At 37.7% G+C, this 16,072-nt stretch overlaps 1 protein-coding gene across 1 annotated transcript in view; it reads right to left on the bottom strand.

Moving 5' to 3' along the window:
• NWD2 (NACHT and WD repeat domain containing 2) overlaps window positions 1–16,072 on the bottom strand; it is a 51,826-nt gene that overhangs the window by 6,521 nt on the left and 29,233 nt on the right. The window contains exons 4-6 of the mRNA XM_041459299.1: window positions 3,268–3,471; window positions 1,533–1,677; window positions 641–1,230 (exon numbers count right to left, since the gene is read on the bottom strand). Of these exons, the coding sequence (XP_041315233.1) occupies window positions 641–1,230; window positions 1,533–1,677; window positions 3,268–3,471 (939 nt within the window). The remainder of the gene's footprint in view (window positions 1–640; window positions 1,231–1,532; window positions 1,678–3,267; window positions 3,472–16,072) is intronic.

Raw genomic sequence — 16,072 nt, 5'->3', positions numbered from 1 at the left:
TGGGATCTCAAAGTTGTGACTGTCATCTGCAGAATTAGGTCTGGTGATGCTAGCTTTGTCTTTTTCTGCATCTTGTCCTGCCTTGCACAAAGTGTTTCATTCATTTCCCTGCAGTACTCAGCTCAGTGACTTAAACAGCATATGCCAGATAAGTAAGTACAGGTATTTTTGCTGCTTATTACATATAGATTTGTAGCCAGTGTATTAGAATAATTCTGGAATAGTTTCTTAGGAGAAAATGAGATGGCATGACATGGAAAGACATACTGCATTTGTGTTTAAGACTAAAACCAGAATAAGATGTTTAGATGGTTTTGGATTCATAGGGCTTCAGAGGAACAAGAAGGAAAGAGATAATTCTAATATATGTTAATTCAGAATATGTTGATTCCTATTAGACTTCTAAGAGCTTTGATAAACTACATTTGTTTTGGCTAAGCACATGATACAGATACGTTGTTATTATTGAAAGGTAATATTTTTCTGCATGTGTACAATAATATGCCGAATATACATGTTATTTTTATTTTATGTATCAAGGGCTGATAGATCTGTTGAGAAAAGAAGGAATTAAACTAAGTTGGCCTTTACACACAGTAATGCTCTCAACATGACCTTAGTATGTAAGATACTTATTTACCTTCTTTGCAGCTTCAGCTAACAAGAGAGTCTTCCCTGTGCATGGTCCTCCATATATGATAAGAGGGTTAATGTGTCCTATTTTTCTAGGTAAAACATATTTGTGAACGATGTTTAATGCCTCACATCTATATTCATAAAAAGTGGAGTACGTTTTACATAGCGATGAGTGTTGAAGAACTTCATCGTACAGCATGTCTGTCTCCGTGTCAAAATTCTGCTGCACTGTAGCTTGGATTATGTCAATCATGTCTTCATAGAACTGTTTACCAAGTCCTTCAATGTAATGGCTCTCCACTTCTTGGGAGTAACCCAGTTTCATGTCACAGTGGGTGACGGATGTGTACACTCTCAGATTGGATGATGCGACAATGGTAGGAATGAATTCATCCCTGAGCTTGATCAGTTTCTCATGGGCTTCAGGATCTCGTAGAAACTTCCCAGCTTTATGTACCACGTCCATGTATTTTCCCATCTCTGGAATTTTAACAAAACGCTCAATGTTGGCAATTTTCCGGATGTAGCAAACACACTTCTTTAGGAAAGCTGGTGTTTGTTTACCCAAGGCAAAATCAAGTTCATCTTCAATAGCTGGGGATGAAAAGAGAACACAGAGTCTCTGTCAACTTTTCTTTATAAACAGTTCAAGAACATGCCCTACCCCCAACAGGCAGACTCGACTGCATTTGTTCTCTGTAAAAACAGAAAAAACAAACACAGAGAATTTGCTTACTGCTTTTGTATGGGTTTTAGTCTTAAGCAAGCACAACAAACCTTTTTTTCCCCCTTCAATTATATGAGAAATGCCAACAGAAATATATTTTCATGTTTGTGGAAAGGTTGACAGAACAGACAATAAATGAATACATAGAAATTGTTAGTGTGAACCTTACCAGAGGAAAGGTATCTCTTTGCTTGGCTGTGTTTCATTTTTCCTTTCTCATACAGCAACTTCACAGCAGTCTTAAAAATCTTCTTAATCTCTTCTGATATATCTTGCCATTTGTTCTCATTCATGGAATTTGAAGAAGATTCCATCTTTTAAAAATATCCATAATTAAAAAGTAGGTGTAATACATACATATACAACTTCAGAAAGTAGAAGTCTAATATTCAAGGCCAAAAAATAACATGGTAACAGAGACACACATACGCTATCAAAAATCAATAAAAGATAAACATTTTATACTGCAGATGATCATACTGTATTCCATTTTAGAATTTTGAGAGTTAGCTCCTTGGAGTATTTTCTAAATCCGTAGTGTAGGCAGCTAATGCAATATTTTTCAAGAATAAGGCAAATAACACCTTTATAGAAAGAGGGTTTTGAAAACCAAGCCTGAAATAATAATAAAGCAGCAGCAATACTGCTAAAATTATTGCTCCTTTAATGAGACGTAACAATGGTAATAATTTAAACTTGCATCTCAAAACTGAAAATGGAGTTCCTGGTACCTGTAATTAAGTGCCTTCTATTAGCAACCATATTTTAAAAGTGCAGGATTACATGTGACATTACGATCATTCATTCATTGCTATAGTAACACTAATCTTAACTGTCATCAGAGAGGAACTCTAATATAAATTCACTAATCCTTTCAGATGGTATCTTGCAAATGCCATGCTGGTGCTTTCTGTAAAGCAGCTAGGTTTCATATACTGCTGGTGAAATATTTCAGGGGTCTACAGTTTCTTTGGAGTGTGGAATCTCCAGGATAAATTCCCTAGCAACTCTTTCTTGACAGAGCTGACTATCTTTTATTACTTTCTGTAAGTTTATGAGATGTAACTCTGCGTTACACCTTTAAGTTGCAACATCTATGTTACAGCTTTAAGTTATGAACATCACTTTTAAGTTATGAATATTAAGTAATTTAAGTAATGAACATATTTTTATTTAGTAACATGTTAGTCAGTAGCTTCAGGAAAAGTACAAAGATTTAAGAACAAAAACCCCCAATAATATAATATGCACTCGAAGTGAAAACTCTTTTAAGAACTTCATTTTTTGTACACTAAAATATGTCCTTAGGTATATACTGAATGTGTAGGAGGGTAGAACTGAGCCTTGAGAAACAGTTTTTATCATCATTAATTAAAGACAAATGCCTGTTTTAAAAATTATAATTAACAGTGTTGAAAATTCCTATGTTATAATATAGTTAATAAGTTAAAAGTATGATATCTGACTCAGGACAGTGCTAAGCACTTGTTTGACAGGTTTTCTTCTATGGGGATAGAAGGGAAAATGTGTATTTCCTCCGCAAGTCCTGTTCACTGAAATCTAGCAAATGCACAGTAAAAAGCAGAAGAACCTGAGTTCTCCATATTACAACATCAGGGAAGGGAAATCTGTACAACTGTCCCACTAGCCCTAACAGGGCACAGATAACCCAAGTTCACTTGCTCTAGCTATCAGAGAGCACATCAGTGCAGGAGTCGTGCTCCTTGGTGTTTTGTGGCTGCTCCTTCACCGTGTACAGGAAAGGAGCACCACAGCAGCAGCTGCTCAGCTGTGGACAGGGCTGTAGAACCCAAGTCAAAGACAACAGCAAGTGCCTGGCCTTGGGGACTGCCTGCCACTGTAACGGCTGGAGAACATTTTGTGAGCAGGGGACTGTGACTTACCGTATTCTGGTAGTTCTTCAGCATTTCTGACTTTGGTCTGAGGTAATATGCTGGTGGCACTGCGTTCTCATCTCTGCAGTACCACTCTTCTAAAATCCTTGTCTCTAGCTTGGCCTCTATAGCAGCGTCCAGGATCATTTCAAATTCTGCTGAGTCAACTTCCCCTGGTATTCGGATGTTCCCATACTTCTCTCCCAATAGGCCCTATGTAGTTACAGAAAAGTAGGGATTAAATTTTTCTTTTTTATTATGCAAAAAGCATCCTCGGGATCTGAATTTCCTAAAAGTAAGTCTGGTAGTAGTGTAATGACTTTGAAATTACTAGGTAGGGAAACAGATACTGTGTGACAGGAATTGCTTTTAAGGGTACTGTACTGAACTATATTTTACTATGACGACTTAGAAAATTTCAAGTAGATGCATTGTCTCTCATAGTACTAACTAGCAGTTAAAAAAAGGCATTCAAAAGAATGTAAAAAATAGCCAATATACTTAGCATGGTATTGACTCATGTATTACTGAGTTCCATTAGTCACAGGTTGAGATTATCCTGACATGCAAAAGCAAATTGAGATAGTGGCTTATACCAGCAAGGATCAGTGTTGCAGAATCACAAGCTGCTTTACTGTATTCTTGTTGTCTTTGCCACAGTAGCATGCCACTGAATGAACAGTGGGGCAAGGAAGAAGCAAATACTGAGTAGAAATTGATCAAACCCAATTTTCGTACTGCTGCATAAAGGTAAAGGTTTGTGGAAGTCAGTTCTTAAACTGGGGCACAGGAGACATTTCCCTTAAAAAATGAGGATTAAAATACTGGCTGTGGTGGTCTAAATGTAGTCTTTTAAAAGAAATTTATTTCTGTAGTTTACTGTCTGTAAAGATTTTGTAAAAATATGATTGTAATGTCCTATGACTTCATAGACAATAGTGTTATAGGAAATTACTACAATCTTTTGACTTTTTTTTCAAATTTGTGACCATCAGATCAATTCTGCATTAAATACTTGGTTCACAGAAGTCAGTGAGAATTCTTACTTAATTTAAAATGTAATTTTAAAAAATTTTTTCCTCATTTAAAATGTATTCAGCAAATATCTTGTGTTAATGAGAAGGAGTACTTAATGTGGAGAGGAACCAACAGTATCAGAATGCTGATTTGAATCAGAAAGATCTCTTGGTAAAGTAATGCTAATGCAAATAAAGCAGTGCCCTAAAAGTGTAAATGAGCATGTTTGTAAATAATATCTAAATATGCATTACTTTTAAACCACTTGTCATAACGAGAAGCTGTTTTAAACTCTTCCAGCAGAACACCCTGAAAATAAATAACTGATGATGATGATGATGATGATGATGAAGCCTGCTTCACTGATTGTAAAAGCAGGAAGCAGCAGGACACTGCTGAACCCAGCTCTGCTGGCACACAGCACTCCAGTGGCCCACCATGCCAGGTGCTGCAGTCCCAGAGCAGTGCACCAACACTTCCTTATCCTTCCAGGGAAAAGCAGTTAGCTCAGACCACACCTGACATTGTGTCAACTTACCTGGCTGATTTTTGCCTGGAGCACACCAGGGAGAACTCATGAACTACCATGCTGATGGCAAGCAGTTGCCACCCTCCACAGAGCAGCACTGACAAAGAGCTGCTGGACAGGAACAAGTCAGTGTCTGCCTCCTGCCCAGGAGAAGCGAAGGAACGTAGGAATTCTGATAGTTCATACAGCCCAAGATCCAGTTTCTGACAAGTCACAGCATCCAAGTCCTTCAAGAAGCTTCTCCAGAAGAGAGGCTTTAGGGGAAAGTTGAGTTTTCCTGTCTGCCCAATCAGATCCCACCATAGCTCCATTCAGGGCACACATCAAGGAGTCATGAGAATGGAATGAATGTGTTCAGCAAGCAGAATCATATAGTAATAATTTAATGAAATGAAATGAAATAAAATGATCCAGTATTTCTATAATCTAAATTTATTTTTGATTTGTGATCATTCCTGCTAGTAGCTCCCCTCAGAGAGGGCTATGTTGCTTCACATAATGAGATAGCTGGGGAAAATTTTGAAGCTTTTACTGTTCTGATCTATTCATAGAGCCCTGTCATTTTGGAATTCTGAAGTTGCAGAGGTTAAACAAAATATAGTATTATTTTCCTTCTTCATTCAAGTGAGGTTAATAACTTATATCATGCTGAATTGGAAAGCTTCGTCACATTCAGGTTGACGTAGAAATCTCATAAATTTCTCTCAGAGGAGCTTTTACCTTGTATAGAAATTATTACTTAGAATTTATTAGGCTCCACTTTTTCTAAATATAAGTCCAGTTGATTCAATAGACAGTTCCCTCAGCAAAGATCAATAACTGGGCCCTTCATTAACAATACTAAAATGTCAACATTATTATGTCTGATTTTAATGTACTGCATTTAATCAACTAAATTTGTTTTAGAATTATTCTGTGTACTTTTCTGCTTCTCTGGTACAGGTTATGCTGTTCTCTCTTCACTGTACTATAGCTGAATAATGACTGGTTTTACTTCAAAATGAAATGACAAGACTTTTTTTATACCTCTCATCTGTCATTGCAAAAGACATTATGTAAATAATCTTGTATTAGGGATTATCCTCCTGACTACTTGAGCAAAACACAATAAAAAAGAACTTTGACATGATCCAGCAAACCCTAAAAAACACTGCTGAGCAGGTGTATCATTTAGAGCAGGGTCATCCCAGGCACTGCACTGCAGCTGTGTTCCACAGAAGCTACTTGAGCTTCTGGTATTAATACCTGACTCAATGTAATCATTTGAAGAATATTCTAGTAGAAAATTTCTTTATGAGCTAGAAAACTCTTAATGGAGTCATTCCTGTGCTTTCTGGTAACTTCAGACCAGCCTCAACCTACAGCCGAGTTTTACTGGCCGTTTAATGGAGGCATTGAAACAAAACTCTCCATTTTACTGGAGAGTACTCTTCATTTACTGGAGTAGTTTTCTGAAGGACTGTGGTATCACAGCCCAGGCTGGGAGCAGGAGGCATGCTGAGTAAGTGCAGCTGTTTTCTACTGAGCAATTAATACTCAAATGCTGGGTTATGCCACATAAACACACCAGGCTCCTGGGGAACAGTTCTTCACCCAAATGCACCTTCTCTAGATGCACTGCATGTTTTCCATTAGCAGTGGCACTAGTAAATTTAAAAAAAAGACTAAGGGATATAAACAGACTATATGTATTTGCGGGAATTTTAATCCACTGTTTGTTTCTAAGGCTGCATGACAGCCTTAGGATGGGTGCATTTGCAGGCACAGGCTGTGAAAACTGCATCTTCCCATGTCAGAGGTGAGGATTGGAAGTACCTCCTTCCCTTCACTCTTTTGGTGTCATTCTGGTTAAATTCCTATCTGTATAAATGTAATCTATCAGGGTACCACAAAACCACTCAAACCTTAGATGCCTCAATAAGAATCTCTGAACTTCACTTTTCCTTCAGGAGCTTCAGTGTGTGAACTGCATCTGTGTCAGAGGCTTGCAGCAGCCTCTGGAAATATTTGCCCCATCTCCATTTCTCTATACATTCAAGTAAATGGAGATTTCTTCTTAGAAAAATAAAGAAAAATGAAGCAACAGGATTGAAAGTAAACAGAATTTCTCACAATCTGCATGTTGTTTCATACTTAGTCTGTAAACAAGAATTACAATTTTCAGATCCTTTTGACATATATTATAGTACTCAACAGTAAGAACCCAAAACTTCAATTTGTGATAACAACATTGCAGCATTTTGATGATTATTATAGGGAATTATTTTTAAAGGGAACAGTAATGTTTACACTATGTTCACTATCAATAGACAGTTTTATATGCAGGCTCGTGAACCAAAACCTCCCACCTGGTGAGTCATTTTCCTCTAATAGTAAAACAACAAATTAAAAACTCATTAGATTGAAGGTGATTGAACTGTATTAAGACGACCAGGCTGACAAATGTATAAAACCCTCCGCAACCATTTGTGTCTAACTAAACTTCACAGAACTAACACAGAGCAGCCTCAGCAGTAGCCTTGTTAGCTTTCACAGAATCACAGAATGGGTTAGGTTGGGAGGGACCTCAAAGATGATCTACTTCCAAGTCCTCAGCCTTGGGCAGGGACACCTTCCAACAGACAAGGCTGCTCAGAGCCGCATCCACTGTCATTCCCATCAGGAGTGCTTTGTTGAGGCTGAAATCACTACTAAATGAGGGTTAAAAAACTACTGTCTGTATGATGGGAAGTGTTTTTCATTCTAATATTATTGGTGTCGAAAGACAGTAAAATTACAGGTGCAGTCACAATCATGATCAAAACGAGGACACAAAGAAGATTTAGATTTGATCTTGAGATATGAGGGATTCACACGGCATGTTGTATGATTAGTTCAGACATTATCACTAAAATATTCATGAATTCTGATGCCATACATTATCTTAAAGCAGAACAAGCTGAAATTTTAGATATATTTAATTCCAGCTAAGATATATGGTGGTAATTTTAATAAAAAACAGCTGTCAAATAACAGCAAATTATATTAATTACTGATTGCTTTAATTAATCTTTTTTTACGAAATTATATATTGACATCTGCAAATGAAGACATTTGACAAGTCAGATTTGTAATGATTTATGGAGTGGTTTCAGGTACTTGACAACTTAAGAGCAACAATTTTTTTGCCATTTTGCCAACAGAGATCTGATCCAACAATCTTTTGCTGAGTTACTTGAAATCAGTCCTATGTCTTGGTCTTTGTGAAGACATGTGACACTGAAGTGCATACATATGGCCTCTCTGTCTCTTCTCAGACCAGTCCTGGATTGCCAGCTTTTTGAAGAATACGCATTCAACAAATCATTTTTGAAGGAATGAAATCTAACCACAGCTAATTTTTTAACAATATACTTCCTTGTGTATAGGACTAAGCACTCCTTATACAATTTGGTTTTGCAAGATCCATGAGAAATTAGAAGTATTTTTGTCCCCATGCGACACAGGAATTAAGTGCAGGGAATTAAGCCTGGCCTAGGACAGGTATGCAATGGTTAGTCATAACCACATAGTAGAAGCTGTTTTTTCCTAATTCTCAGCTCTGTCATTCTTACAGGAACCGCTCACTACTGAAGGAGGAAAGCCTTGACCCCTTGTGATGATATCCTGAGTGACTCACATTTCAGCCTGCTAAATTAATATAAGCTTAGTCTAAGATCACTTATTCAAAGTAGAACAGCTCCATTAGGACAATGAATTTCTCACATTATTGAAGAGGTGCTCAATGCTTTACACTGTGGGCTGAAAACTGGAGGGATTTAAGTGTTTTTAAAACACTGTGGGGTATTAAGTTCACCTGCTGTCAGTGGTTAGGAAAGGCTGGTCTTACTGATGTCCCAGAGGTGTCCTTCTTACCATTCCTAGGAGAGCTGTGCATTGCAGTCCAGGTCATGCCATGCCTCAGCAGGAGGCCTCGCACAGAAATCTGGTGTAGCTTGTGGGCAACCACCTGGAGCAAACCATGGAATAACAAAGCACACCCATGGTGCAAAAGCCCAGTTTCAAAACCTCCCCTGAACTGGAAGAAGGACAAGTCTGTGGTGACCAGGTATAAACCCCACTCATCAGGCCTCAGAGCGTGAATGATGGGGTCACAGTCACACATCAAAGGCCCTGCTACTGCAGCTCCTTTCTCTGCAAGCAATCTCATAGCACTGAATATTAGCAACTGAATATTAACTGCAACAGAACACGAATGTTATCTTTCCATGGTTTGCATGAGTAACAAGGGCTACAAAGTCCTCTGAATCCTTCTCTCCCCTATGGTCACTTACTATTCCTTGCCTTCTGTTTATCCTGGGGTTAGAGACCTAACTCCTGGCACCCTCAGCCTTTGCTTCTAGGCTTCCTCCCTTTTGTAGTAAAATCTTTCTCATGAAATAAAACCTTTTTTTCCTCTTTAAAGCCACACCTTTCAGTCAAATCGCCATTTTTTCTCAGACAAATACGTTTTTTTTCTCTACTGCTTACTGGTATGTTCACACATTCATTAACTGATAAAATGTATGTTACTATGCAGTGGATCAGACTTCTTTAGACAAAAGAGACACATAAAGAACAGAAGTAAGTGAAATATTGACATTTCTATTTAGGACCAGACTTAAAAGACCTCAGATTTAATCCAAATATTTTTTTCTAAAAAGCTTACTTACTGTAACCAGATTCCAACACCTTTCAATTTCTTTCAGTTACTATATTTGCATGTATGGAGACAGAATCACTTCAGCGTCACTACAAGAAATGCTCCATTGTTTTCAAATCTTACTTTTTACATGCATGCTGACTACATTCTACGTCTTGTATTTCATATTGCATTTGGAGGTGGTGAGACAGCACATTTGCACATGCAAACCTGCCTAGGAAGCCATTCACATTGAGGAAGGCACACAGAATTGTAACATGTTGGCATCCTTGTCTGCAGAAATGTGGGCTTAGCTGATATAACCAAATATACAATAAACCACATCTTGAAAATCTGAAACAAATAGTCTGGATATCAGCTTTTAAGGACCTTTTATTTAACATCCCATCCTAAGAAATTTAGTGCAACTATAGCTCTTTCTGGTTTCTTGCAGGTATATGATAACTCTGCTCTAACAGTATGCTGTAGAAATCACTTATGTGATATAAAATGTGCAGGTCCAGCCAGACATATTTTTTGGAATAGCTGGGTCCCTGCCTGCCAGGCCTTGAAACCAAGAATTTACTACCAAAAAAACAAACAAAAAAGAATGTCCTATTTTATTATTTTTTATAACTTAAGGGAACAATAGCCAACATTTCAAATTCAAAGCAGAAATGCTAATGGCTAAACAACAGTGAATCATCAGATCATCAGCCAGAAAAGTATGTTACTTCAATTTATCTCAATGGAATATACATGTTAATTGCTTGTCAGGGCAAACTCCAAGCTGCTGTACCAGAAACTGAAATCAAGGTGAAGAAAGCTGTAATACTATTCTTAAACTGAGCCAAGTTTTAGGAAGCTGGAGTTCTAGAGTAGCTGGTGCCCAGGAGATGTCCTGAAAATAACTGCCTCTACTCCTTTTTATTGTACTTCTAGCTGCAATGAGGTACAGTGTAAGGACCTCATGACAGAAACACAGGGAGAATGTCCTCCAAATAAATAAATAATTACATTTGATGGCTTTTCTTGCCTATCAAAGGAGAGAAGTTATGTTGCACTGGTATTAAGTCTTCCAAAAATACTACCACTAGAAATTAAAAATATGAAAAAACCACAAAAATGTCATAATCTGTGATTTCTGAGATGTACAGGTCAGTGTCTTTTAAATTCTTCTTATATGCCAAGAGCTGTAAGGCAGTGCAGCTTATCAGACAGAACATTAGAGCTGCTGCTGATCTCCTAAATCCTCTTTCCTACTTTTACTACATCTCAGTATGGAAACTTGTAAGTTCCTCATATTTTTGCCACTGATTTAGACTGCCTGTCCATAAAATGAGGCTAATGACAGCTTGCAAAATAAGCCTTTTATTTTGAGTAACTCTATTTTGATATGCAAAGGATGGATATTTATGTACCAGCAGCGATGGAACTGTTATTTTACACTGTTTGTCAATGATACCATAGGCAGTATCAAACATTTTCATTTGCTTTTTCATTTCATTTGCTTCAACCTATGGAGATGTGTTGAAGCTGTGGATAAACAGAATTAAATTTAGAACTTCAGCTGACTATAGGAAACACAAGAAATACAATTTTTAATTGAAGTTGCTGAAGCAAATAGGAAACTGAAGGCATAATAAAGACATTTCTGTACTGAGAATTGTTTTCCCACCTGCCCGGATACATATTTATGTTCCCTGGCTTGAGAAATATTGCAGTGTGTTGTTTCACAGAACCATGCCCTAATTTCTGTTTTCCCTTTTTCCCTGGAGGCACTGCAGCAGCACCCTGTGGGGACTATATGAGTTTCAGAAACTTGAGGCAGGTCTTGGTTTCAGTTTCATGAGAAACAAAAAGGACTGTTCAACTACCTTGTAAGAAAACTGACTGCATTTGGGACTGGAAGGATGAGGTGCAAGTGCTGAAGTGTTTTGCTTGTGAGTACAGTTCCTGACATAAAGGGTGTAGAAAAAAAAGATGGTGAAGTTTCTTGACGCTTGACCTGTCTTTCAGAAAATTAAAGACAGCAGCCAAACCTGGCTGTAAATGAGCCAATTTCCTCAACTCTGAACTAACTTCACCCACAGTGCAGTATTTTAAATCTCAAAGCTTTTCCCTAGTGGTAGGGAGATATGAAAAAAGGATGAGTAATTTCTCAGGACATAGTGTGTAGGAGCTACCAGTCTATCATACAGAGTGAACGTGCTTCCTCAGAAGAAATTCATGACCTACTTCCTTGATACAGTTTGCTTCTTCAGAACTCTCTCCTGGCTGAGAAAAGTATCAATGGTCTTCCTCAAAAATCTCCCTGTCTTCTACAGGATCATGCAGCACCAAATTAATTTTGTTGCCTTTTCCTTCACTGCTTATTTTTGCTGGGTCTTTGATCAGCCTGAGCATAGATGCAGGTGAGAAAATCAGTCAAAAAGATTATATTTAGGGAAGAGGTCAGCGAATAAAGATAGCATAGAGGAAGAACTGGAGATTTTTGCCTACCTCTGCCTAAAGATTTGAAGTGCTCACTCACTCTGATTCTCCTCCAAACAAATGTGTTATTCTCACTTTGCTCTATTTTTGAAATTGCATGGGAGATTTCTTGACAGGCATGTATATTTTTCCTTTCACATAAAGCTCAGGACCTTGCAGGTAATTCCTACTGCAGTCCAGATTTCTGTCAACTCTTTGACAGGTCCTGTAACACTTGACAAGAGAGGAACTGGGTAGAAAAACAAATCAAAAGGGTTAAGTTTACTAAAAGACTGCTGCAAATAGCCCAGACTGAAGTCAATAACTTTGTCTGTGGAAATCACTGCCCTTCTTACAGAGAATGGGGCATGCACCTTTGTTGGAAACAGCAAGGAGATCAATATTGTCTTTTAGAGGAAGACATGGTGGTGTAACCTTCCCTGCTTTGTAAAATAATCACAACACTCATCCAAGCCAAAAAGAATTGTGATTTGAAGCTCTGTCTTGCATCTCACGGGCGAAGAGTGGCTAATGGGAAAAAGGTTCTCCTCCTCCTGCTGTTTAATGTGCCTTCCTGAGTATCCAGGGACACAGGTATCATGCAGTCAGAAAAGAGGAAGATACTCTGAGCCTATCAGTGTAGTCCCTGGGAGGACAGGGCACTGGCTTCTGGACCCCAAACCCTGGAGTCAAAAGCTGGCAGTCCTCCACATTTTTACTGACCTCTTTGGTATACTTTGTATGCACGAAAGGGCCATATCTTTATTTTCTATTAAATATGCTCTTGTATTTATCAGAAAGGCAGCTTAGTTTCTGCATCCTCATTTTGGGATGGTATTTATGTGTTAAACGGTGAGGCAAAGAGCTTAGATCGAGCTAAAAATGAAACAGTGCCTTTCTACTGGGATATCTTCATGACTTTTCTAACACTAATTTTTACATAATAGGTTATTTGACTTACAATTAATGGCAAGCATACAAAACAGTGACTGTTAAGTACTGCCTGCAGGTAACGGGTCAGATCATTAGCCAAAAGTTCAAAAATTCTGCAGCAGATGTCCATGGAAATGAAAAAAACATAGCAAATATATATATATATATGCCACTCACCTGAATAAAAACACTGTCTTGCCTGTGCCATGCACATGTATAACTGAGAGGCAGAGGATACAGTCTGCCAAAGCATGTGGCCAGCTGGTGATCTGTGTTTCTAGCCATGAGCAGCATTGGTATACTAAAGCGTTTTAAAACAGTTTCAAAGTAAAAAGTAATTTCTGTACTATGCAAAAGAGCTAACAAGAAAAGAACACGTAATTTACTCACAATAATTGCAGTCTCCCTAGTTTTCTAAGCAAATATTCTATGCTTCATTTTTTCAAGGTGGAATGAAATAAAAAGTTACTCTGTGAAGTTCTCCAGTTATGAAAGAAAGAAACTTATTACATTGCATATTAACAGGATACAAACTTCAAGAAAGCACATTGCACTGAATGCAAATATTTTAAGAGAAAAGAGGCAACAACTTAAGGATGCATAACAGCATCATGATGTATCACACCGATACTTTTTTCTATTTTACTTCGTAAATTAGCATCTTTCATTGAAGAAAGAGGGATCCTGTAAAATTATACATGCTGATTATTCAAAAAAAAAAAAAAAAGGAAAAAAAAAAAAAGAAAAAAAAAAAGAAAAAAAAAGACCCAGCTACTGCTAGCTGGATGTAACAAAAATCAGACTGAAAAGTGAACTAGTTATTTTTGGGGTAGGTGTTTCTTTCTGGGTCTGTTATTGGAGAACCAAAGAATCTCTGAACTGGATGTCCATATTTGAGAAAAGGGAAAGTATATATGCTAGCTGCAAGTAGCACTGTTAATCTCTCTCTTTGAACTTACCAGCTGCCTGCTAAATATTGTAAAGTATGCTGTTTCTTTACACAGAAATAGCATTGCGAGGTTTAGAATCCCCTCCATCTCTCTCATTTCTGCAGAAGAGCTGATGCTGGATTTTTGATCTACAGATTCATTTGTAGGGCAGATCATTACATTTAACTGATTATAGTACTACCTCAGAAGATGGTTTGGTAAAGTTCTTGAGGGTCATGAGAAAATAAATTGCATAAATCTCATGCAGCCTATTTCTTCCTCTACACATTACATAGAATGATGGAAATATGACTTCATGTTAATCGTATTCTCGCTAATATGGTCATTCATATTAAATATAATACTTAACCTTTCTGGAACGCAGCACCAGAAATTGTATTTATGTCAAGAAAAAGAAGTACAGTGGCTTAGCAGAAAATATGTGCAGTCTTCTGACTGAAAATGCAAGTTATTTTTAGACTACATAAAAAAACCCATGCAGTTTCTGTGTTACATGGAAAAGCTGTCTGATCAATCTTGTGCCTGTTTCCAATGGGCTAAGTACATTTAAGATTTAGAGAATCAGAGATGATTCACAGGAAAATATATTCCCATCCCTAAAGCAGATGAAGGAATTAACTTACAATAGCTTAATCATGTCATATCACCTCATGCTTGATTTCACTTTCTGTGTATATGTGTTGTTCGGAGCCAAACTATGGGGAAAGGGATAGACATCCTTTGTCTTTTAGTCCTGAGGTTGTGAAAGAAGAGGCAAGTTTGCAGGGGGGAAAGATGCGTATTTTGCCTTTAAAATTCATCACTTTGTCTGTTTTGAAGGGTTTCAAAGCTCTACTTTATTTACAGAAGAATCTTTCCTGTCCATCTAAAATAGGATTAATATCTGCAGACATGTACTTTACTCCAGATTCAATGCCAAGAAGTCCTATGGAGCCATTCCCGATATGACGCCAAAGCCACTTGTATTAGAGGGAGTTCTTGTTTGGATGGTTTTTAGATCAGATGCAGAGTGAGAAAAAAAGTAATTGGAATTTACTTTACTGGAAGAGGTGGACTGTTCTGCCATGTCTGGCTCCACATATTTTATCTTCATTCACTTAAAAACAAATATATAAAAATAAATAGAGCTGTGTCCTTGGCAAAAATTAAATACTGAAATGCCCAAGCACAGATAACTCCTGCTGAATTCCCCAAAAGCACTGGGTCCTTATCATTCCCCCTGAACTGGATGTTTTAGCATAGATACATTTGACTGACTTTTGCCTCCCTAACTTAAAGTGTTTGTAGAATTTCCCAGGAAAGCAAAAGCAAAATATAACTTAGGCATTCCAGACCTTGTTTATTTCGTTTTTACATTAGGAATAAACCTTAAAGTAACACCAGAACTGAAACTGGAGTTGAGGAGATCCAGCAGAGCAGTAATAATATAATTTGGAATTTTCTCTGAGCTGGAATGCACTCAAAATTAATTATCAACCATTTGTACTAAGAAGAGAGACTGCAGCAATATATTTCATGGAACAATTAAAGCATGCATTATACTGAAGAACACAAAGACACAAACAGTAGAAACATTCCTCTCCGTAATTTACCATACTTCCTCTTCAATTTCAGTGTGATTTAAGGACACGCCAAATATTGTAAATTGCGAATATTCTTTTAAAATCCTACTTTGGATTTTGGAACTCCAAATTTATAATGCTAGGTTCTTTAGGTCTATGGAACTTGGAAGAGTGTTATGCTTCCCTAGGAACTGTTCAGGAAGGGAATCATGTGTTGCTCCTGAATTCAGGCCTGTCAGTCGCTTCCTCCTGCTCTTGCCCTGGACTGAAAGTGAAGGAAAGAGCTTTTATATATCCCCAGTAGGTCTATGGAAAGAGGAGCTTCAGAAATACTCTGTGGGTACCTCAGCAGACCAGTGAAAACACCAAAGCCTGATGCAGGAGCTCAGCATACATTTGTTTAGATGTGGCAGCTCTTGAGGACGTGGTGAGACCCAATTCAAAATGTTTGGTGAATCTCGTATCTCTGAGTGGTCACCTGTTCCCCATCAGCAAACAAGGAAGAGAACTGGTTATGGATGCTGTTAACAGGTTCAGATTAAGAACAAGCTGCTGGTAATTTGAGAGGGCTAATCTAAATTCCAGTTGTTCAGAGTATGTCGAGAATGTTTTTAATATTCTTTGGCCCAGATATTTTAAATTATAGGTGGAGATAACCTTTAAGATTTGCACAGTCCCAAGCATTAATTGA

This window comes from Pyrgilauda ruficollis, unplaced genomic scaffold (genome assembly GCF_017590135.1).
Source record: "Pyrgilauda ruficollis isolate IOZ18807 unplaced genomic scaffold, ASM1759013v1 scaffold1, whole genome shotgun sequence".
Taxonomy (NCBI): domain Eukaryota; kingdom Metazoa; phylum Chordata; class Aves; order Passeriformes; family Passeridae; genus Pyrgilauda; species Pyrgilauda ruficollis.
Note: the sequence above shows the minus strand (reverse complement) of the source record. Positions and strands in the feature narration are given on the sequence as shown.